Here is a 20,014-nt window from a genome sequence, read left to right on the forward strand (position 1 = left end):
AAAAAAAAAACAACAGCAAGAACCCCCTCCCCAAATCCAATAAAAACCGAGATTATGTTAAAAAAAATAGAAACTGCTAAGTCTGACAGTTACTCAGAAATTCTACATGCTCTCTCAGCTGATCAACACGTAGTTATGTAGTGAGTGTTGGGTACGTGAGACTCATGGAGTGGGCATGCCAGCCTACAGGTGTGACCTCTTGATTTTCACCTGGGTGGCACTGAGCAGACTGGGGAAAGGGCGGCCCAGAGAGGACACGGGGTCAACGGGAAATCCATATCGACTCATAATTTTCTTGTTTTTTAGAGACAAGTCCTCATTCTGCAGCTCACTCTGACCTTGTGCTCACAGCAGGCCTGCCGAGCGATAGGCCTCTGCGTTCAACTGAATCGACTTCCTATCTTCCTCTGTGCAAGCATTAATCAAGATTCACCATGAATGTGATGACCTAGGCACACGCACAGACATTACTGATTGTAAAGGAGAATATTGGCATGAATTTGTAGTCATCTAATGAGTCCATAAAGAATCTTTAGATTATAGAATGGGCAAAGTATTCACAGTACATACTGTGTACAGATGTACAGACTCATCATACTCACACTCTGGAGTCATCCCATACATCAGGAGGAAGAAGGTTGAATCGGGGGCTGGAGAAATGGCTCAGTGGTTTTTCCAGAGGACTGGGATTCTGTTCCCAGCACCCACATGGCAGCTAACAACTATCCATAACTCCAGTTTCAGGGAGTTCCAGAGTCTTCTGGTCTCCTCAGGCATGCGGTACACTTGTACACACACATAAAATTAAACAATAACAGGAAAATATCGGATGGGCAGCTTTGTAGGAAAATTGGGCAGATGTCACTTCCTAAAAGAGGAGCCGCAAATACCCAATAAGCAATCCGATATGATCCAACCTCGGGAGGTTGGATGGCACAGGTGGGTCACAAGGACACTGACAAGGATTACCGGGGATGATGGAGTTTATTAGGAGAGTTAATGCCGTGAAAAGAGAGACAGACAATAGTGGTGGGGCCCCATTAGGAGAGACAGCATGGCAGGGCTCAGAGGAGACTCAGAACCCATGTGACAGAGGATGTAGCCTCCTGTTAAACCTTTTGAGGATGAGGGCAGTTTCACAACTAGGGTCTGCAGCAGGGCTCTCAGATTCCTTACATTCTTACACTATGGCTGTGTGTCTGTATGTAGGCTATAGAATGCCATAGAAGTATTAAAGAGGATTCAAGGGACTCCACAGAGGCCTCACTGTGGGTGTACACAGGCTGATGACGCTGCAAAGGGAGCTGGATTCTAACCTCTGCTGGCCTGCTGCAGGGTCCACTAGCTGCAGAAGTGAGAGGCAGCATCTTGGAGGCTAGAGTGAAGAGCAGAGCCGGGGCCAGACAGATGCTTGGAAGGACGTTTGGATGGACAAACTGGTGGACAGATACTCGTCAGTTTGAGTAGAGCATCAGCTGTGGGGACCAGAGCCAAGCTGAAGCCCTTTGATAGTGGGTTCCTTGATGCACACACGGGGTGACCAGATGACAGGTGGTAAGGCCACTGCAGGGGTAGGTGTCTTCCCTGGGGCGTCCAGATGAGGGTGCTGCACCCTGTCCTCAGTCTGATGTGTTTGATAGGATCTTCAGTCTGGTTTTTCTGCTATGATTTTAGTATGCTTATGTGGTCCCAGTGTGCTTTGACTGCATTTAGGAGGAAGTTATCGGTCTGTGCCTTGTGGGTGGTGCTGGTGAAATGGTGTTCATGTGCACATGATAAGTATCACCCTGTGTCCGTGTTTGCACACAAAATGGAGTCTCTCAAGGTGAGGCACAAACTAGAAAACGAAACAAAAAACTTGGGGTTGGGGATTTAGCTCAGTGGTAGAGTGCTTGCCTAGTGAGTGCAAGGCCCTGGGTTTGGTCCTCAGCTCTGGGGGGATGCGGGGGGAGGGGGACGACGACAAAAACCCAGAACACTGTCTTACAGAATTAGGAATAGCTTAGGGTAGGGCACAGCCTGATTTGAACTGTAAGTTCACCTCTTAAAAACCTTAAAATTTAAAAAGTATCCTTAAATTTAAAAAATTATGTGAAATATATTGTAAGAAAAGAAATAGCTCGTTCAGATTTGCCTAATGTGGGGATCTGAGGAGGATCAGGCATAGTGGGCAATGCTCTTGGGCTTACAACAGATTGAGAATTGTCAAGGGGAAAATGTTGAATCAGGGGCTTAAAAAACTGACTCACATTTTCTGGTCTTTAACGTTCATATAAAAAGACTTAGGGACATGTTTGATGATAAGATTGATACTGTTCTGATTCGGAAGTCAGAAAATGCTAAGGTGAGGACTGAGCATAAAATTCTGCTTTTGGATTTAATTTTCTTTCAGTTTTATTTTTTTTTAAGTTTATAACATTGGATTAGAAAACAACCTGTTTTAGAGGCTGGAGAGAGAGCTCAGTTTGGTTCCTAGCACCCACATCATGTGATTCACAACTGCCTGTAACTCTAGCTCCAAAGAATCCAACGTCCTCTTCTAGGCTCCTTGGGCAACTACACTCATGTGCACATACCCTGCTCCCCCACCCCCAGGGACACATGTGTACACACAATTAAAAATAAGAATAAAGCCAGGCATGGTGGCACATGCCTTTTAGTCCCAGCACTTGGGAGGCAGAGGCAGGCAGATCTCTGTGAGTTCCAGGTCAGCCTGGTCTACATAGTGAGTTCCAGGCCAGCTGGGGCCAAAAATAAATAAATCAAAAATAAATCTTAAAGATTAATAAAGCCTTCATAGTGCCCTTAGTAATAAGAGCAGTTTGAACTGAGGTTGAGGACTTAGTATGAGGCTTGTTAGTATCGCTTGGGAACAGCCTGTCTGCCTGGCAATGTCCCCACGAGTGGTCAAGGTAGGCACTGCAGCAGGGATTCCCGAGATGGCTAGAGATGAGGCTTGATAGCTGTGAGGTCTGTACTGATTTTGAGTCAGTATATATAAAATAGACCCATGGTCACGTCACTTAATACAGATATATTCTGAGAAATGCATTGTCAGGCACCTTTGTCATAGTGTGAACTTCTCTATGAAGTCCGTTTGAAGACCGCTATGATGCTGTGACGTCACTAGGTGACATGGTCTTTATGGGACTGTTATTATACAGTCATCACTGACCAGAATGTTTTGAGTGTGAGCAAGGGCGTATGAGGACAGCCTCCGTGGCATTTTATGTAACAGAGACCCATTGTAGAGGCCGGGATGGAGCGCAGCGGCAGTATGTGCTAGCATGTGGGAGTCCAGTCCTGGTGCTGGGGAGGGAAGAGATACTCCCTGAAATGTACTTTCTAGCACATTCCCCGGGTTTTCTTTGTTAGTGACTGCCTGTAATGTACTTGATGATGTGATTTTGCCCTCCTGTCCCCTACAAAGCACGGAGGCTGCTGGTCCCAAAAAAGAGATGTTTCCCCTGGAACCTGGGTTATACTTTGACTAGCTGTGGCCATTAAAATCTCATCTTGATAGGGGAGTGAGGCCTCGAGGGACTCTGTGCCTTTCAACGTTTGTCATTAGAGTCCTAAACTCCCCATGAAGGAAAAGGCCCTGTTCATTCGGCTGGGGGATCAGGACCCATGTCAGGGAGGATTGAGGCACCCAGTGACTGTTGGCACCAAAGCCAGACTTCCTTAAGTCATCATCTGTCCCTGAACTGAGCAGGGACTCTAGTCACATGGGCAACTCCAGGGTGATGTCAGCACAACCACCCAGATTGCCCTCACTGAGAATTCTGAGGAAGAACAGCATCCGTTGTTCAAAGCCAGCAAAGGGTGGCAGGGTGGGGTTTACCAAGCTGCGCCCAGAACGGGTGCATCCTGTTTTGGTGAAGATTTGGAAGTTGCTAGTATTTATTAAAAAAATCAACCTGTGTTAGACTTCCTGCTGAGTTCTGGGACCACCCCTCTGCTTGGCGTGGTAGTGCAGGATTTGGGGAAGTAGCTCCCCTTCATAGGACGTAGCCAGGTGTCACTGGTTTTGGAGGGAGCTGTGATATGAGGGACACTGTGAATCTAGACCTGGTTTGGGGGTGGGGGGGTCATGTAATTTAGCCAGGTGTGGTGTGAGATCGAGGCTAGTCTGCTCGACAAAGCAAGTTGCCAGCCAACTGGGGCTATGGGAGACCCTGTCTCAAAAAAAAAAAAAAAAAAAAGAATCATGTAATTTATCTTGTGAAAAAGACTGCTGTTCCGAACACCCAGCCGCCTGTGGGGAAGAGCTGAGGCCTCGTCACTTTTTGGGACTCCGCCAAAGCCTCACTCCACATCCCCCGTGTCAGAGCTGTGGTCCCTCAGCCGCTGCGCCCCTCTCCGCTCCCGTCTGCATTACTGTGTGGTTTCTGGAGTGTTCATTTTTTCCTAAACTTAGAACTGTTAATATTTCCATTCCACTCAGCCCTTCGCTACAGTCTGCCAACTGTCTCGGCTACATAAGCTAGCTTGGGTTAGTCTGCCTTCTGCAGGTAATCTTTGAAGAAATGTAGATGTTCATGTGTATTTTAATTATATTCTGTTGACTTCTAAGTTTTCTTAGGGAGTATCTACAAGTATTCCTTATTTAGATTTATTTACATTTAGATAGCTTATACCACCAGTTAGCATTCTGGTAGACTGATTTTATTATAGATTTTGAGAAAAAAAATGACTATTTTACTGAAAAAGTGAGGTGTTGAGGGGAAGCTGTGGAGTTAGACTTGGGTGTGGGTCCAAGCTCTGCTGCAAGCTGTGTGACTCTGAGCAGTTCCTTAACTGCTCTGGGTCTTGATTTCTTTTTATTAGATTATGATTACCCCCCGGCTTGTAACCCTCATGAGATTATGCTTTTTCAGCCCAGGTAATCTGTGACCCATGCTTGTTAAGTCAGAGCTATTTCTAAATGGTCGCAAAACCACATAGAGGGGCATTTAAGACGTGGAACAGGAGCTGAGGAGATGGTTAAGTTGGTAAAGAGCTTGCTGTGCAGGCATGGAGACCTGTGATCAGATCTCCAGCCCCCACGTGTGATAAAAAAGCCAGGCACAGTGGTATACAGCTATATATAACCCCAATGCTGTGAGTGGAGGCAAGAGGATCCCTGGAGCTCACTGGCCAACTAGTCAAATTGGTGAGCTCCAGGTTCAGTGAGAGACCCTCCCTCAAAACATAAGACAAGCAATCGACGAAGACAGCCAGTCTCTGGCTTTACATGTAGGCATACACATGTGTGCACACAACTGCTCATGCCTATAGATGAACATGTACACATGCACCCAAAAAAACAAAACTAAACCCCAAAACAAACCCCACCCCAAAGAACAAAGGAAAATAAGGCTTGGAACAGTTAGTTGGTCTTGCTGTCCGGAAGGAATTCTGGCTTAGTGAGGAGCTGGGGCATGTGTGTCTGGTTACGGTTCATTTAGTGCTTGGATGAAGATTTAGGAACAGATGGAACGGCCAGATGGCTCTGCAGGTAAAGGCACTTACCACATGCCTAACGATTTGAGTTCATCTCTGGGACCCGCATGGTAGAACTGACTCTCAAAAGGTGTCCCCTGACCTCCACATGTGGCACTGTGGTATGTGTGCCCCTCCCCCAAATATATAAATGTAATAATTATGAGAGAGGAACAGAAAAGGAATTTAAAACGGAAGAGGTAGAACTCATTCGTTACATGCATCAGAGTAAAGTACATTTGAGTGATACTGGATTTTTTGAGACAGGCTTCCATTTACCCCAGGCTGGCTTCATTTACCCCAGGCTAGTTCACTGAGGCCTTGAACTTCTAATCCTCCTGCCTTGACTCTCAAGTACTAGGATTACAGATGTGTTCCACAAAGTGTGGTTTATATGGTGTTGGGGCTCAAACTCAAGGCTTCACGCATGCTAGACAAGCATTCTACCAACTGAGCCCCAGACTGATACTGGAAGATTCCTGGGAGAAGCTTCCAGCACAGTTGAGCCTGCAGCCCTCGGGCTTTGTCAGGAAAGCCCTGCTCTCTGGAGGAAGAACTCTGGTCACTGCTGGCTGGTCACTGCTGGCTGCTCTCTGTTTCTGGGTGGATCCTCTTTCCCTTAGTGGAATTCTGATTCCTGGACAGGAGAAAAGAATTGTGAGGGTTTTCGAGGTGAAGGCAGGGGGATTAAATGGCAGAGGTGAGGGTGGAGGTCGTTGCAGTGCAGAAAAGCTGTTGGCTGAATTCTTGCCATTTTATGCCCAAATTTTATTCTGTGGATGTGGGTCTCTTTGATTTTATGAAAGATACTTAAAAAATTATCTTTCCAAAATGTGATATGAAATTGCTTTCCTGTCTGTCTTCACTGACCTTGAGTTTCTTGCTCTAGTCAATAGCATCTCGCAGTGTTGGAACCTGCAGTCCTGCAGCTTTGGACTGCCCATTATTGTTTGTTGATTGTTGTTGTTTATTTGTTTGAACTTGCCAGCCCCTGCCAAGGCCTGGACTAGTTTGCGTAGAACTTTATCTCTCCTCTTCCTGGTTCCATTCCAGTGCTCTCTCTCCTCGTTCCACTGAGACCTGGACAGCGGCCCTCCTTGCCTCTGGACAGTGATTCTTCATGAAGCTTCTTTCAGATGATTAAATGCCCAGGAGACCTCTCTTACTCAGGGTTTTGCTTACCTTCCCAATTATGACCCATATGAACTGGAAAATTCCAGAGGGGAACAATTTTTCAGTGTTAGATAGTGCACTGTTCTGAGTGGCATGAGATGGCGTGGCGGCTCTCCAGCCCCACCTGCCGAGGACACAACTCCTCTCTTTGCCTAGTGCATCCACGCCACCTTCACCCCCCACCGGTCCCTTAGTCTTAGCTCATAGATGAGCTGTCACAGCATTGGGGTGCTTATGTTAAGTAACCCTCATTTTTGTTAACAATGACTCCATAGTGCAAGAATTGAGTTGTTGGGAATTCACACCTGCCAAAGAGAAGCCTTCCAGTGTTTCCTTTAGGAGACAAGCTGAAAGTTCCTCACCAAGTAAGGAGAAGAAAGAACTGAAATCTGAGGCGGCTGCGCTCTACGGTGAGAACAAATCTGTTCACGGAACTGTGACGGGGAAAGAAACCTGCGCTACCCTTTGCCGCTGCATCTCAGGCTGCGAGGTTACGGCCTCTGTGCGTGTGAGCACACAGTTGAGGCGGGAGAGACGATTCCAGGTCTGTCTGGACAGGAGACAACAGCACAAATGGCCCCCAACTGAAAATAGCTCGCCTTGGGATTTTTGGGGTACTGTTAAATGCGTGTGCCTCATGATATTTTGCACTGGGTTTATGGGGGTGCAATGTTGTCATAAATGGGTTTAGAACACTGCTGTATCTCACAGAAGAAACCAGACCAACCTTCCTGGACAGCGTCTAGGTCATGACCACGGGAACTCTTGTTTACTTCCCTTCTCCCTTCCTCTTGGTAGACTAAAAGGAACGTGTGTGGCAGGTTCTAAGTTAGACTCTGAGCAAAGGAGATGTTGGGCTTTGCGTCTGGGCTGGCTTTGGCAGAGGACAGAGGCCAGGCAGTCCTGGATTCGATCCCCCACTCAGTCATTCTTTTGGGGGACAATTGTATGTTTTCACGATGTACAATGTGCTGTTTTGATTTGAGTATCTGTTTTGAAGAGATTAAGGTAAGGCAACTACAAAGCCCTGACTTCACGTACTTCGATTTCTGTGCTGACATTTAACATTAACATAAGAGTGGCTCTTGGCAATTCTCAGGACATACTGCATTGTTATTAACTCCAGCCACCGCTGTAGCCCCCAGCTACCACTGTTCTATCATCGGCTTCTGTAACTTCAACCTTCATAGATTCCACAGGAGTATTTGTCTTTGGTCCTGGCTCGATTCTTTCCAGCTGTGTGGCTTATCACATTGTCTTATGAAAGATGCTCCCCTCCTTTGAAAACAAGGAGATAATGGTTCCTGGTTCCTGTTCTAGGTTAGAAGTGATTGCTGGGGACTTAAAAGTTTGCCCAGTTTAATTTGGTGTCCATCATGATGAATCTTTAGGATGTTTATATAAAAGAGCTTTAATTTAGTCAACTCCATTTAAACATTTCCTTTGTTTTTATTTTATGTGTGTGCGAATGTTTTGCATGAAAGTGTACCACATGTGTGCAGTGCCCATGGAGGCCAACAGAAGGTATATGATCCCTTGAAACTGGAGTTACAGATGGTCCTTAGCTACATATGGGTGCTGGGAACTGAACCTGGGTCCTTTGCAAGAGCAGCCAGTGATCTTAATCACTGAGACATCTTTCCAGCCCCTAAATTCAGTTCGCTCTGTTGCTTGGAGACATTGGAGATCCTTTAATCTGTAGACTATTCGGACAGCTTTCCATTCCCTTCCCTGTTACCTAGAATGCAGGTACAGCTCCCATAGCGGAGAGCCTGGACTAGTGGAGGCCTGGTGGTCTAGAAGTTTGTTTCTGTTTATGTGACAGTCCAGCTAGGTGTGGCCCAAAGCAGCTGTGGGGCGAGGTGTGGAGTCAAGGACTGGGGCACCATCTCCACGGTTTTCATGTGGCTTTTGGCTCTTAGTCCAAAGAGACTGTCCCAACCCTGATCAGCATGAAGAGAAGAGGGGGCTACCCACAGCCTCTCCCTCCCTCCACTTATGAGGGGATAAGCATAGTCTCATGTGTGGAGGACATTGTCCATGTGTCTAGATAACAGTCCAGTTCCTGTGTGAGAAAAGAGGCTGAATGGGGGTGGGGTGCTGGTGGTGTCTGCTTCAGTGTCTGGGGTGACGTGCGCATCCTTTTAGGAAGGTCACAGACCTGGAAGGCGTTCTGATATACCATGGTGGGAGGACATCAGAGGAGAGGGAGAGAGGAGAAACAAGAGAGAGAGGAGGAGGAAGATGGGGAGAAGTAGGGAAGGGGGAGGGGGAGGGGGGAGGGGGGAAGGAGGAGGAGGCTTGGAGGTTGTGCTTTGCTATTACTTAGGCTTTCAAGAATTTGTACTCATGGGGAACCTGGTCTTCTCCTCTTGCTACATTCTAGGTATGTGGCATGGTGCTGGGGACTTAGACTTCATGGTCCTTGTTTTTCACCTGGGGTGTGGGGGTGGGGGAAGGATGTGTCACACAGATGAGGGAACTCTTGGTTGTATTTTGTGGTAAAGTCTGTGATGCTCCTAGGAAAAGAGCTAGGCATGTGGGGAGTGTGTTTGTGCATGTGCGTTGGTTTATGTGTGTGTGTTGGTATGCATATGTATATGTGTGTGTTGGTTTATGTGTATATGTGTGTGTGTTGGTGTGTATACGTGTATGTTGGTGTGTGTATGTGTGTGTTGGTGTGTATATGTGTATGTTGGTGTGTATATGTGTGTGTGTGCTGGTTATTTTGTGTGCAGGGTGGGGTAAGCTCACTGGGAGCAAGGATTTAGTTGGGATTATGTCTATGTCACCTTAAAAAGCGAAGAGTCATTGGGAGCGGCACTAACTCAACCGATGTTACAGGTGCTGTGTCTGTGTTTCCACATTTTGTCTGTTTCTCTCCTAGAAACTCCCCAGGCTGCACTGGGAACCGATGTGACTCCAGGCAATGCTGCCCCCACAGGAACTGTCTCTTTACCTGCTGGCTTCACTGGGCTTCCACTTCTACTCTTTCTATGAAGTTTACAAAGTCTCCAGAGGTAAGCTTTTCTGATACCCTGTCAAAGAAGTGGGCCAGGAGTGTCTGAGGTGGAAGATTCTGAGGTGGAAGACGCTCCCGTGGAGAATGTGACTGGGCTCGGCCTCATTTCCCCAGATGTGGATGATTTGAATCCCTGACGTGAGCCCAGGAAGTTGTGTCTCCCGTGCTGGGTCTGTGGCTCATCTTCCCCAATAACTGCTGCACTTCTTAGTGCTGGAAGCTCAGAGCACCTGATCTGCGGATGAGCTGTGTCCTCAGGCCCTGCCTAGTAGGAGAGTTGGATTCAACTTCTCTCCAAGGCCACGAAGGGAATTTACAGAAAGAATTCAAAGTAAACTCATTTCCCTCTCTGCTCCCTTGTTCATAGACGTCTCTCAGACACATGGAGCCGTCCAAGGTGTTAGTGATGCAGTCCTCTCGGCTCCACCTCCACATTTTTCAGTAGTGAGAACCAGGATCTTGTGCCGCGTGCCAGGCAAGGGCTGTACCGCTGGACCATCTTCTCAACCCTCTTCGTTTCCTGTTTATTTTGAGATAGGGTCTTGCTAAGTCACCCAAGCTGGTCTTGAACTCACACTGGAGCCCTGGTTGGCCTTGAACTCACAACAATCTTCTTGCCTTGGCCTCCTGAGTGATGGGATTAGAGGCAGAAGCCACCACACTGGGCTTGCTGAGCTGTCTTAAAGAGGAGCCGGAGCCAGGCAGGTGTGGTGGCTCAGTGGGTCAGTCGAGCCATCTCAGATGCATTTGGTATATGATTTACAATAGAGTTAGATAATTTCCCCCGCAAACAGTCAACTACACAGCCCTGAATGTCTCCCTGTTGGATTACAATGCTGTCCTGACCGTGTATTCAATCCTTACACTGCTGCTTGGCTTCATTCATTTCTCAGCGTGCTCAGGCCAGAGCCACACCGGTTCCAGTTTTATAAACCATCAAAGTCTTTGGTGGAGTGAGTTCCTACAGGTTGTTATTTCTGGATCTTTCCCAGTGATTCTTACTGGTTTATTTTTCCTGGTACATATTTGAAATTGTCAAGCTTTCCACCCCGCCCCTCCTCAATTCAGAGTTTTAATTAGAATTTCAGTGAGCTTAATTCGTAAGTAGTTGGTATGTTCTAACACTGTGTGCCTCCGTTTAGGATGTGGTGACGACTTTGCAGTTATTAGGTCCTTCTACTTTCCTTAATGAAGTTCACGGATCATTCCAAAAGTCTTATCAATATGATTTCGGAGTCTCTTCCTTCGTTTGTGATTGGGCTGTTTTCCAATTATATTTTCCGTATTTTCTAGCTGATTATTTCTGGTTTGTAGTATGGATATTTATGTCGGCTTATCTATTCCACCTTCCATCAATTTACTGAGATACCCACTCACTTGTTGGACTGGACCTTTCTCTGTTTCGCTAACACCAGCTGCAGAGGACAGCACTGGCCAGTGAGAGACCCTGTCTGAAAAATAAAGTGGATGATATTCAACAGCCAAGGTAGTCCTCTCTCTCTCTCTCTCTCTCCCTCCCTCTCTCTCACGCACACGCGCACGCATGCACATACACTCATACATACTTACACACACACACATACCCACACCTGCACAGATATGAACATGCACACACATATACACAAACAAACACATAAAAAGCTGTCAAGGGTTGAATTTTATCTACTTTAAGGCATCTATTCAGAAGATTATCTGATTTCTTCTTTTGACCTACTAGCTTGCTATTTTAAGGGAATCAAGTTTCAGTAGCAATCCAGAGGCTCCTGCTACCCACCCAGGGTGACTATACATGTTTGTTTGTTTTTTGTATTATTTTGTCTTTTTGAGACAGGGTCTCCCTGTAGCCCCAGCTGTCCTGGAACTCACTGTGTAGATCAGGCTGGCCTTGAACTCACAGAGATCCACCTGCCTCTGCCTACTGAGTGCTGGGACTAAAGATGTGCACCACCATGCCTGGCAGCCGCTGCATTTTAAATACAGTGCTTTTCTTTAAGTTGAAAAAAAATATGTAGCTGTTTCTAAGGGAGATTGGTGGGACTGTAGTGTCATCCTCAGATCTTAAGATCGGTACACTACAACTTTTACCATAGAAATGGGGAGCCCCTGCTCTGTAAGCTGTTTTGTAAGTGGCATATGAAGCCTGTGTCCTTGCTACTTGAAGCCTCAGCCTGAAGTCTCTTCGGAATCAGAGTCATTGAAAACTTTCCAGCATCTTTCTGGGTTGTTGGCATATTTAGGTATTTTTCTTCATAAGCCAGTTTGAGCCCTAATCTTTTCCACATCACTAAGCTTTTGCTTGCGTGGTCTATAGTTGTATCATTTTCTTAGAATGTTCTGGATATTGTATCCTCTAATTTTACTTGTCTTTAGAAATTTTTCAGATTTATCCATTTAGTAGGGTTATTCCCTTTCTCAAAGAACAGATTTTGGATTGATTTATGAACTCTAGCAGTTTTTCTATGTTCCGTGAAGATCATTTTCTAGTGAACAGTAACTGGTCTGGATCCTGCTGACCCCACGGCTGCAGAGCATGCCTTCTGTGCAGTAACTGCCCTGAAAAGTCACCGTTTATCAACATTTGCACAAACCCAGCTCTGCTTTCTGCTGTTCTGAGTTTTCATTTCACTTAATCTTCATTCTTTAATCTTAGTGATTTGTCATGAATGTTTCTTTAAATACACTCTCTCTCTACCGTTCTTTGGGAGCCCTAGTATTTTTTAAAGAGCCTTGTTTTAATGGTGCAAAGTTTCTATTTGCTTTGCCACCCCCACTTTCTTTGTTTTTGTACAGCAGGTGTGCCCGAAGTGGAACACAGCTGCCGTCACACTTGCTCACCTTGTGCCTTTTACCTTTTCCTGCACCTCACCTACCCCATGGGCTTAGTCATTACTACCCGGGCTGTGAGAACAGCTCATGCAGCTCACTGTAAGCTGACTCTTACACAGTCACACAGTACATGGACCTCTCACAGCAGAAGGGCTTGGTGAGGAGGGAAGGACTTTTGTGATTAGAGGATTTATTTGCAAGAGGGCTAGAGAGAGCCCATTCTAGGGTAGGGGAAAGGGCAGAGGTTCTGTTCTTGAACAGGTGGTTTTGCCCTGGGAACTGGGCCAGTCAGCTGACAGTGGGTGGGGCCACCATGGCCAGACCACCTGTCCCAGGGTGTTGACTGTGCGTGGCCACGGTTCCTGGTGGTGTCGACCCTCTCCTTGTCACCCATGGCTAGTGTCTCAGGAAATACCCAGGTCACTGTCTTCCTGTAGGAACTCCAGGCCTCCCAGCCCAGCCCCTTTCACACCAGCATTAACATCTCTTTCTGTATTGAATCTGGTCCTTAAGGTAGATGATGGGGTTCAGGAGCAGTACCCCAAATACAGCACTGTGGTGGCTGAGAAAACAGCAGACAACGTGGAGGGCCTTCCTTGCACTCTCTTATTAATTGATTTAATATTTATTTATTCATTTTGGGTTTTGACAGGGTCTATCTATGTAGTCCTGGCTGGCCTGGAACTGGCTGTGCAGACCAGGCTATTCTCAAACTCACAGAGATCTGCTTGCCTCTGCCTCCTGGGTGCTGGGAAGGCCTGTGCCTTTTAAAAACTATGCCTGACTTTTCTGACTTAGTTTTTGAGATACAGTCTCCCACTGAACCCAGAGCTCACTGATTAGCTGGTTCATTAAGACCCCAAACCCCTCCTGTCGCTACCTCTCTAGTGCTGTGGTTACAGGTGTTCACTGCTACACCTGGGTTTTTATTTTATTTTTTAAATATGTTTGTTTCACACGCATGAATGTTTTGCCTGCATGTATCTATGTGCATTATGTGCCTGCAACACCTGAAGAGGGCAGAAGAGGGTGTCAGATTCCCTGGAACTAGAGCTATCATTGTTAGCAGCCATGTAGGTGCTGGGACTTGAACCTGGGTCCTCTGCAAGAGCAGCCAGTGCTTTTAACTGCTGGGCCATCTCTCCAGCCCCCACACTTGACTTTTTAAATGGGTGCTGGGGGTCTGAACTCAGCAAGTGCTTTACCAACAAAGTCATCTCTCCAGTCCTACTTAATTAAAAAAAAATATTTTTATTTTATGTGTATGAGTATTTTGCCTGCATGCATGTCAGTGCACCCCTGTCATGCAGTGCCCATGGAGGCCAGAAGAAGGCACTGCATTCTCTGGAACTGGAGTTATGGACAGTTGTTGTTAGAATTTGGGGTAAGAAGGGACATGATAAAGTAGAAGTGAAATCCAACCTCAACAGAAACCTTCCTGAGGGTATGGAGGTTGGGGCATTGGGGTTGGGGGAGGTCTAGGGTTTATAGATGGACCCAGAAAAGCGGCCATGCCTCCCTGGAATCTCAGAAGGTGGGTGCCTTTCCAGAATTCCAGAAGGCGGGGGTGGGGGGTATGCGTCCTTGGGAGATGCTCCTCCCTTGGGATCAGGGAAGGTCAGATAGGAAGTTCTGATAGGGGATTTGATTAGGAATCACATCTACAAGAAGGCTGATAAGAAACCACATGTCCTTTCTTAGGATGTATTTCTGTTCTGGAGTGGGGGGCCGGGTGGACAGATGGTCAGTGCTTTCAGCATGTTAGGCTGGCTTTCCTTCAGTTGTTAGCTGCCTTGTGGGTGCTAGAACTGAACCCCGGTCCTCTGCAGGATCAGCCAGTGCTCTTAACCACTGAGCCATCTCTCCAGCCCCTACTCAATACTTGGACAAACCTTGTGGGTGAGAGCAACCTCTAGTGTCTGGTGCCCCAGCCTCTCAGCCCTGTTCCCCTATCTGTGCTCCCTGCTGGACCCTGCTGGAAGCACGGGCTTGTCAGTGATCTGCATGGTGTTCAGAGGGGTGGCCCTTGTGAGGTCTGGCCTTCTTGCAGTTTGCTGTTTTGCATCCTATTTACATATCTGATTTGTTTTTACTGGGTTATTTCTCATTCTCTGGGAAAGAAGCCCCAAGCCTCAAGTGTCATGGAAAACCTGTTCTTCATCACATCTCTCCTGTGTGATAATCTGCTTATGAATATTTGAGAGTAGCTTGCCATTAAATTCTATCTCCAGAAGCCCGTCTTTTCTGTTCCCTCTATCTCTCCATTTATTGCCACAGTCTGCTGTGTCCCTGCGCTTCCAAGAGAAGTGCGGGCTGATTAGAATTTTTCAAATGCATAGAAACAGGAGGACATGACTGTGTGTGTGTGTGTGTGTGTGTGTGTGTGTGTATGTGTGTCTGTTTCCTGATTACCATGTATGTATGTGTGTCTCCTTCCTGATTTTTCTCTGTGTGTGTGTGTGTGTGTGTGTCTGCTTCCTGATTATCATGTATGTGGTATTTGTCTCCTTTTCTTGATTATTCTGTGTATATGTATGTGTGTCTCCTTTCCGATTATCCTGTGTGTGTGTGTGTGTGTGTGTGTGACTCCTGATTGTCACTCTTGGATGACCCCACCCCAAGTGGAAGGTTAGAGGTTTTAAGTAATTGACTTATACAGCAGATTCACTGGCAGTGATTAGAATGTGGGTGGATGGGAATCGATGCAGCCTTTTGCAAAGAGGGAGCACAAACAGATGCCCGATAATCAGGGCTCATGGTTGGAAACTGCGTTATTTCTGTGTTCTCAGGCTGTTTTGGGAAGTGGATCTGGGCTGTAGAGGAGAACACTGTTTCAGCCTGAGGTCTTTGATGGCACGGGGGTGCCCAGGCTCAGTCCTTCATGGCATGGGGGGGGGGTTCCCAATGGCATGGGAAAATTGAGCATAGAAACAGGCTGTCCAAAGAGTGAGGCTGTGGGGTCCTGCCAGCAGCCTCACAGAGGTCCTGAGGGCTGTCGCTTTTTGTGTGGCAAATGATGCAGGTTCTCAGCATCTGTTTGGTATTGATCAGTACAGTGTCACATCTGTGAGCTCTTAGCTAATTTAAGACTGTCTGGGTGGTGACTCATGCCTATGATCCAAACGCTTGAGAGGCTGAGGCAGGAGGATTGCTCTTGTGTGAGGCTGGGAGTCACAGAGCTGTCTCTTTAGTCATCATGGAGGGCACTCAGCCTTAGGAGAACCACTGTCTCCTGTTTTGTGGTTGTTTTGAGACAAGGTCTTAATCTTGCTATACAAATATTTTAAAAGTAATTTTATTGTTTACCTGTAAGCATGCCTACTGTCCTGACCCGATTCCATTTTATAACTCCTTGTTAATGCTCTGTCCTACTGTGCAGTGGCAGCCACTCCAATCTTGAGTCAGTCTGTGCAGGGGGGCCTGGCACCAGTACTCCCTGCTTCCCTATGTCGGGCACCTTCTCCCTTGACCCCCTTTCCCTTTGTGACCCTCCTACAAGTTGAGGGGTTATTCCCATCAGCCCCAACATACACTTCCTAGAACTTAGGTCACAGCATAGGGAAGGGGTCAAGAAATGTGCTGATGCGTCCACAGGGCACATTCTAACTTCTTCCGTCGCTGCTTCTGTTCAGACCCAGTGTTGTTTAGGTTTGTGACTAATGGAGACTTTTTCTTGTCAGAACATGAAGAGGAACTGGATCAAGAATTTGAACTGGAGACGAGCACTTTGTTTGGAGGATTGAAGAAGGTACGGGGTAGCTAACGATCAGCCCCCTGAAGTTTCAAGCCTCATATCCGCGTTTACTCACTTTTTGCGGCACAGAGTGGAAGTGTGCTCAGTGGCGATGTGAGGTTCTGGTCCATTTCTGTGGTCAGGTGGACTGTGTTGTGTTGGATAAGGCATTTCCCTGGCTTTATAATCTTGGCCCTGTATCTTCATAACATACCAGAAACTTGACTATGAAACCTCACTGGTTAGTGCATTTTCTACTTTGGTACGGCTCTAGACGGCTCTTTTCAATTTTTTGAAATTTTAGACAGGGTATCATGTAGCCCAGGCTAACTCTGAACCCACTCTGTAGCCAAGGATGACCTTGAACCTCTGATCCTCCCATCTCTACCTCCCCAGTGTTGGAATCTCAGGGGTGTACCTCCGCCCACGCTGGTTTTATGTGGTACTGGGGATCCAACTCAGGACTTCATCTAGGCTAGGCAAACGTTCTTCCAGCCGAGCTACACAGCCAACCCTCCCTATTTCTCTGTTTCTTGTTTTTGGAGAGAGAGTCCTGATATGTAGCCGAGGCTGGCCTTGAACTCATGGTAATCCTCCTGCCTCAACCTTCTGAGTGCTGGAACACTCAGCTTTCGGGACCCCTTTTTGATGTCCTCTTGTCACTTAGATTGAATGTGGCCCCTGTCCCTTCCTGTAGCAGCTGTTGGCAACCCCAGAGCTGCTTCCCTTCAGTCTCTGCACCCTGTCGTCAGCCGTGCCGCCGGCCGTGGAGCAGGCTGGGATTCCTTCCCGGGCATGCTATGGTGGCAGCCAGCTCCTTTGTCGCCTGCCACAGCTTGTGACCTTGTTTGCTTTGGTAGCAGGCATAGACTTGGCATCGTGACAGGAAGGACTTCCTTCCTGGGTGGGTCCTGGCCCCTCTTCTTCACTGGACTGAGGCTGGGTCCCCTTTTTCTCCCACCAGTACCCCCTCCCCCAGTTCTCATTCCTCCCCTGTCAGTGACCCCCGATCCATGTCAGTGCTGACCTGGATGGTAGGAGGTCCAGGGCTGGCTCACGGTGGGATTCAGGTCAAAGCCTCTTGTGAGCCCTGTATTTATTTTCCTGTTTCACTGTGTTTGAAGGGTGTTATCTGAGCACTGTGTTAGCTTGACTTGGGGTATGCAGTAAACCAGATCCAAGGCCAGCCAGGTTTGGGCATAAGATAGCGCTTTGCCTTCTAAACATCCCACTTCTTCACAGGTATTTTGAAGGCAGTCATTTCCAAAGTGCTTCTGTTCACCCTGTGCTGAGGTTTGTACCCAGGGAGATAGATGCAGGTTCTAGACTTACAACAAATTTACTTTGTGAGGCTGGTCTGTCCCCTCTTCCAGCCCTAGCTCTACAGAGGCATTGTGTTTGTATAGCCAGTGTTTGGCCCTAGGTGAGGTATCCTTCCTGGCTCTACCCACTGGACATTTCCATGAGAAATTGGATATGGGGTGGGAAAGTAGCTGTCAGGACAGTGCTTGCCATACAAATCTAATGACCTGAGTTCAATCCCTAGAACCACATAAAAGAGCCAAGCATAGGGCTGGTGAGATGGTTCGGCAGGTAAAGGCACTTGTCACCAGGCCTAATGGCCTGAGTTCAATCCCTGAATCCCACACAGTGGAAGGAGACAATGACTCCCTCCTACAAGCTGTCTTCTGACCTCTGTACGTGAGTGTTGTGGTGCGTGTGAGCTAGCATGTGTACATACATAATACTAGCAGTAAATAAATAAGGAAAGAAAGAAATCCAGGCATGGTGGGGTGTGTGTGGTGTGTGTATGTGTGTGTGTGTATGTGTGTATGTGTGTGTGTGTGTGTGTGTAAATAATAAAAAAGCAAGCAAGCCAGGCATGGTGGTATGTGCTCCGAGATATAGAGAGATGGCCCAGAGGTTAAGAGCACTGGGGGCTGGAGAAATGGGTCAGTGGTTAAGAGCACTGACTGCTCTTATAGAGGACCTGGGTTTGGTTCCCAGCACCCACCTGGCGGCTAACAAATGCTGTAACTCCAGTTCCAGGGGATCTAACATCCTCTCTGGCCTCCATTTCTGGCCTCCATAGGCACTGCACACATGTGGTGCACATACACACATGCAGGCAAAACACCCATACACATAAAATAAATAAATCTTAAATAAAAACCAAGGTGGACTGTGTTCTGAGGAAAGATACCTGGAGTTGACCTGCCCCCCCCCCCAATTGGATGTAAATTGGATTTGCATTCATGGTTCCTTTTCTAGATGTTTCTTATCCACAAGGGCTCCTTTTAGGATCATTGGTAAGAATGTAGGGTCAGTGGCTTGTGTCTGCTTCAGAGCTGAGGAGACTTGGGAGGTTTCTGCTCAGTGGGATTCGAGAAGCAAGGGGAAGTGACGCTGCAAGTCGCTCTGGGAATGTGGCACTAGCAGATCTCTTACTACACAGGGTGGTCTGCTTTCCCTGTGTAGAATCTTAGTTTGGGCATTTCAGATAATACAGAATTCTTTGCCAGAGGCAGAAATATGCAGGCCTACTATTTGACCAAGAGACTTGGCTGAAGAGAAGCGATTGTAAGGCAGTGTGAGATGTGAACACGGGGTCAGGCCCCAACACATTTTGGAGGGATTACAGTAAGGCAGGTTCAACCCCGTGGTGTGTCACCACGTGCAGACAAAGGGCATCTCCACTGCCTTCCTGGCTCCCATCACTCACTCCATCAGATTTTTCCAAGGCTCCAGGGTCTGGGAGATGACCTTTCGCAAGATTCTCCATGACAGCCCTCCTAACAGGGCCTGCAGTAGGGGGTACATATGTTCAGGCCACAACTGGCTTGGTGGGAAAGTTCTCAGTGCTCAGAGTTGCCCCTGTGGAGCCCCAAGGACTTGGTGTTGTGCTACCTGTCCAGTCTTTGTCCTCCTGACTGCCTGTCTATCTGTTTGGTGCTCCTGATTACCTGTCTTTCCACCGTCCTACCGCCCATTGTTTTTCAAATGGGGTGGGTTGGCTTGGAGTCCTAGAGTTACAGAAGAAATTCTGAGTCCTGTTGAGTGCCCAACAGATGAAGAAGCCTGACGCCCTACCCTAAGCAGCTGGGTGCTCCTTGATGAGCATCTCTCTTCCTGAAAGCTACGGCAGGGGCCTGGGTCTAAATTCTAATCAAAAGAGGATATCAGAGTGGGCATGGTGGTACACAACTTCCCTTAACAGATGATCACTGAGTGCCCATTGGGTAAGAGGCTCCCACTGGATGCTGAGTGCTGGGTGCTGGGTGCAGGGTGCTGGTGGTGCTGTGGCACTCCAGGCTCAGTTTCTGTCTTCCCTGGGCTCGGAATATGGAAGAATGGTGAAGGGATGGTGAGGAAGTAATGCAGCCACTGAGCTGGGATGGCAGGGTGCACGTAACCGTTCCGAGGTTCGCCACTGAGGTGCAGGCTGGGAAATGGGAAGGAAACACTGGGAAAAGAACGACACCTGGGGTTGGGGAAGATGGTTTGCCTTGGTTAGAGGGCGGAGTGTGAGGAGGAGGGTGAACCCAGGTCAGCCAGGGCCAGGTCACCTATGCTGTTGGGTACAATAGGTGGAGCCTAGATTGTGTTCAGCAAGCAGGGAGCAGCCATGAAGGGTCTTAGGAGTCATTTTTCCCTATGTTCTCCCAGAAGAGCTCCTGTTTCTCATGCCCTGACACACCTCTTCCTCCTCCCCCTCCCCTTCCTCCCCCTTCTCCTCCTCTGCCTTCCCCTCCCTCTCCCCTCCTCTTTCCCCTCCT

General features: G+C 47.6%; 1 protein-coding gene across 2 annotated transcripts in view; it reads left to right on the top strand.

Annotated features, from left to right (window-relative positions):
* Positions 1-20,014, top strand: part of Hhat (hedgehog acyltransferase) — a 351,875-nt gene that overhangs the window by 27,616 nt on the left and 304,245 nt on the right. For both annotated transcript variants that reach the window (XM_029559467.1, XM_029559466.1), the window contains exons 2-3: positions 9,545-9,677; positions 16,186-16,253. In XM_029559467.1, coding sequence (XP_029415327.1) covers positions 9,587-9,677; positions 16,186-16,253 — 159 coding nt within the window. In that variant the 5' untranslated portion in view covers positions 9,545-9,586. The remainder of the gene's footprint in view (positions 1-9,544; positions 9,678-16,185; positions 16,254-20,014) is intronic.

This window comes from Nannospalax galili, unplaced genomic scaffold (genome assembly GCF_000622305.1).
Source record: "Nannospalax galili isolate Female #2095 unplaced genomic scaffold, S.galili_v1.0 scaffold648, whole genome shotgun sequence".
In the NCBI taxonomy this organism is placed as follows: Eukaryota; Metazoa; Chordata; class Mammalia; order Rodentia; family Spalacidae; genus Nannospalax; species Nannospalax galili.